This window comes from Corvus brachyrhynchos, unplaced genomic scaffold (genome assembly GCF_000691975.1).
Source record: "Corvus brachyrhynchos isolate BGI_N302 unplaced genomic scaffold, ASM69197v1 scaffold308, whole genome shotgun sequence".
NCBI classification, from domain to species: domain Eukaryota; kingdom Metazoa; phylum Chordata; class Aves; order Passeriformes; family Corvidae; genus Corvus; species Corvus brachyrhynchos.
Genome location: NW_008239538.1, coordinates 100,049 through 101,491, shown reverse-complemented (window position 1 = coordinate 101,491; position 1,443 = coordinate 100,049). Strand labels below are relative to the sequence as shown.

The 1,443-nt window shown below is 66.1% G+C and overlaps 1 protein-coding gene across 1 annotated transcript in view; it reads left to right on the top strand.

Moving 5' to 3' along the window:
• PARP10 (poly(ADP-ribose) polymerase family member 10) overlaps positions 1-1,443 on the top strand; it is a 5,685-nt gene that overhangs the window by 1,834 nt on the left and 2,408 nt on the right. The window contains exons 2-5 of the mRNA XM_017741215.1: positions 7-138; positions 459-671; positions 771-897; positions 1,026-1,440. Coding sequence (XP_017596704.1) covers positions 7-138; positions 459-671; positions 771-897; positions 1,026-1,440 — 887 coding nt within the window. The remainder of the gene's footprint in view (positions 1-6; positions 139-458; positions 672-770; positions 898-1,025; positions 1,441-1,443) is intronic.

Sequence of the window (1,443 nt, the reverse complement as noted above, 5' to 3'; positions counted from 1 at the left end):
CTGCAGCAGGATGAGGCACTGGTGCCAGCAGAGCCGGGAGCTGTGCGGTACCTGCAGCAGCACTACCAGGACGTGCTCGACAGCATCCCTGAAGTGTCCCTGCTGCCACTGGAGGGGGGGGACATCTCTGGGTTCCGGGTGAGCTGTGGGAAGGGGTATGAGCTGTGGGAAGGGGTATGAGGTTTGGGCAGGGGTATGAGCTGTGGGAAGGGATATGAGGTGTGGGAAGGGATATGAGGTGTGGGCAGGGATATGAGGTGTGGGCAGGGGTTTGGGCGGGTGTGGGCAGGGCTCTGGGCTGTGCTCCGCCCCGTTTTTCCCCCCTCCCTGTGCTTATGGCACATCCCGTTGCCAGAGGCTGCCGGCCCCGTGGTGCTGCCCGTACTGCCTGCAGGTGAGTGGGGAGCCGGACAGGCGCTGGTGCCCAGGGGCTGATCCCCCTGACCTTCTCCTGGCAGGTGAGTGGGGAGCCAGGCCGGTGCCAGGCAGTGGTGGATTTCCTGCGGAGCCTGCTGGACTCGGTGACCTCGCACCCCACAACCCTGCACTTCCCTGGCATTGCCCGCTTCCTGCGGGACCCAGCTGGGCAGAGCCTCCTCCGGCAGGTGGAGAGCCGCTTCCAGTGCATCATCCAGCTGGACGGTAAACCCTGGAGCCCTCCAGATCCCCAGGTGCGGTCTCGTGGGGAGGGGTCTGGCAAGCAGGTGCCATTGTGCTGGTCGCTGCTGTGCCGGAGCAGCGTTGGTGATGCCACCCCTCGATCCCCACAGCCGGAGCTGGAGGAGCTGCTGCCCCTGAGCAGCCACTGCGACTCCTGGCACCAGGACCTGCCTGAGGACAGCAATGCCACCGCTGACAATGGTGATGATGGTGACAATGCCTTTCACTCCAACGTAGGTGAGGGGCGAGGGGGCCACTTTGGTGCCCACTCTCCAGGTGCTGCGGTGGGATGAGGGGGCCATGGGTGCTGGTCCTCCCCCAGGACATGGTGGGGCCTCATGGTTGACACCCCGCTGCTCCCGCAGAGGAGATCAAGGAGGTGCTGGCAGCGCTGCACCCCAGCGAAGACGACGACTGTGAGAACCCTAGCCTGTGGCCTGACACTGTCCCCGGCACCGAGTGGGACCCCGACGCAGAGTTCCCCAGTGTGGCCGGTGGGGAGGGTGCCAGGGAGCTGCTGTCGGACACCAGGGTGGAGGAGGAGGTGCAGATGGCCCTGGCCATCCAGTACTCCATGGAGAGCACGCGGTGCGAGGAGGTGGAGCTGGCGCGTGCCACCGCTCTGTCCCTGCGCTCCTACTGCCGGGAGCAGGAGCAGGCTGAGGAGGATGCCGGGCTCCTGGCCGCACTGGAGGCCTCGCTGGAGGAGGCGCTGCTGGCGGCAGATGTGGCGCAGGTGACGGTATTCTGCTCCTTTGAGCAGGATGTGTCGGCGGTGCGGCA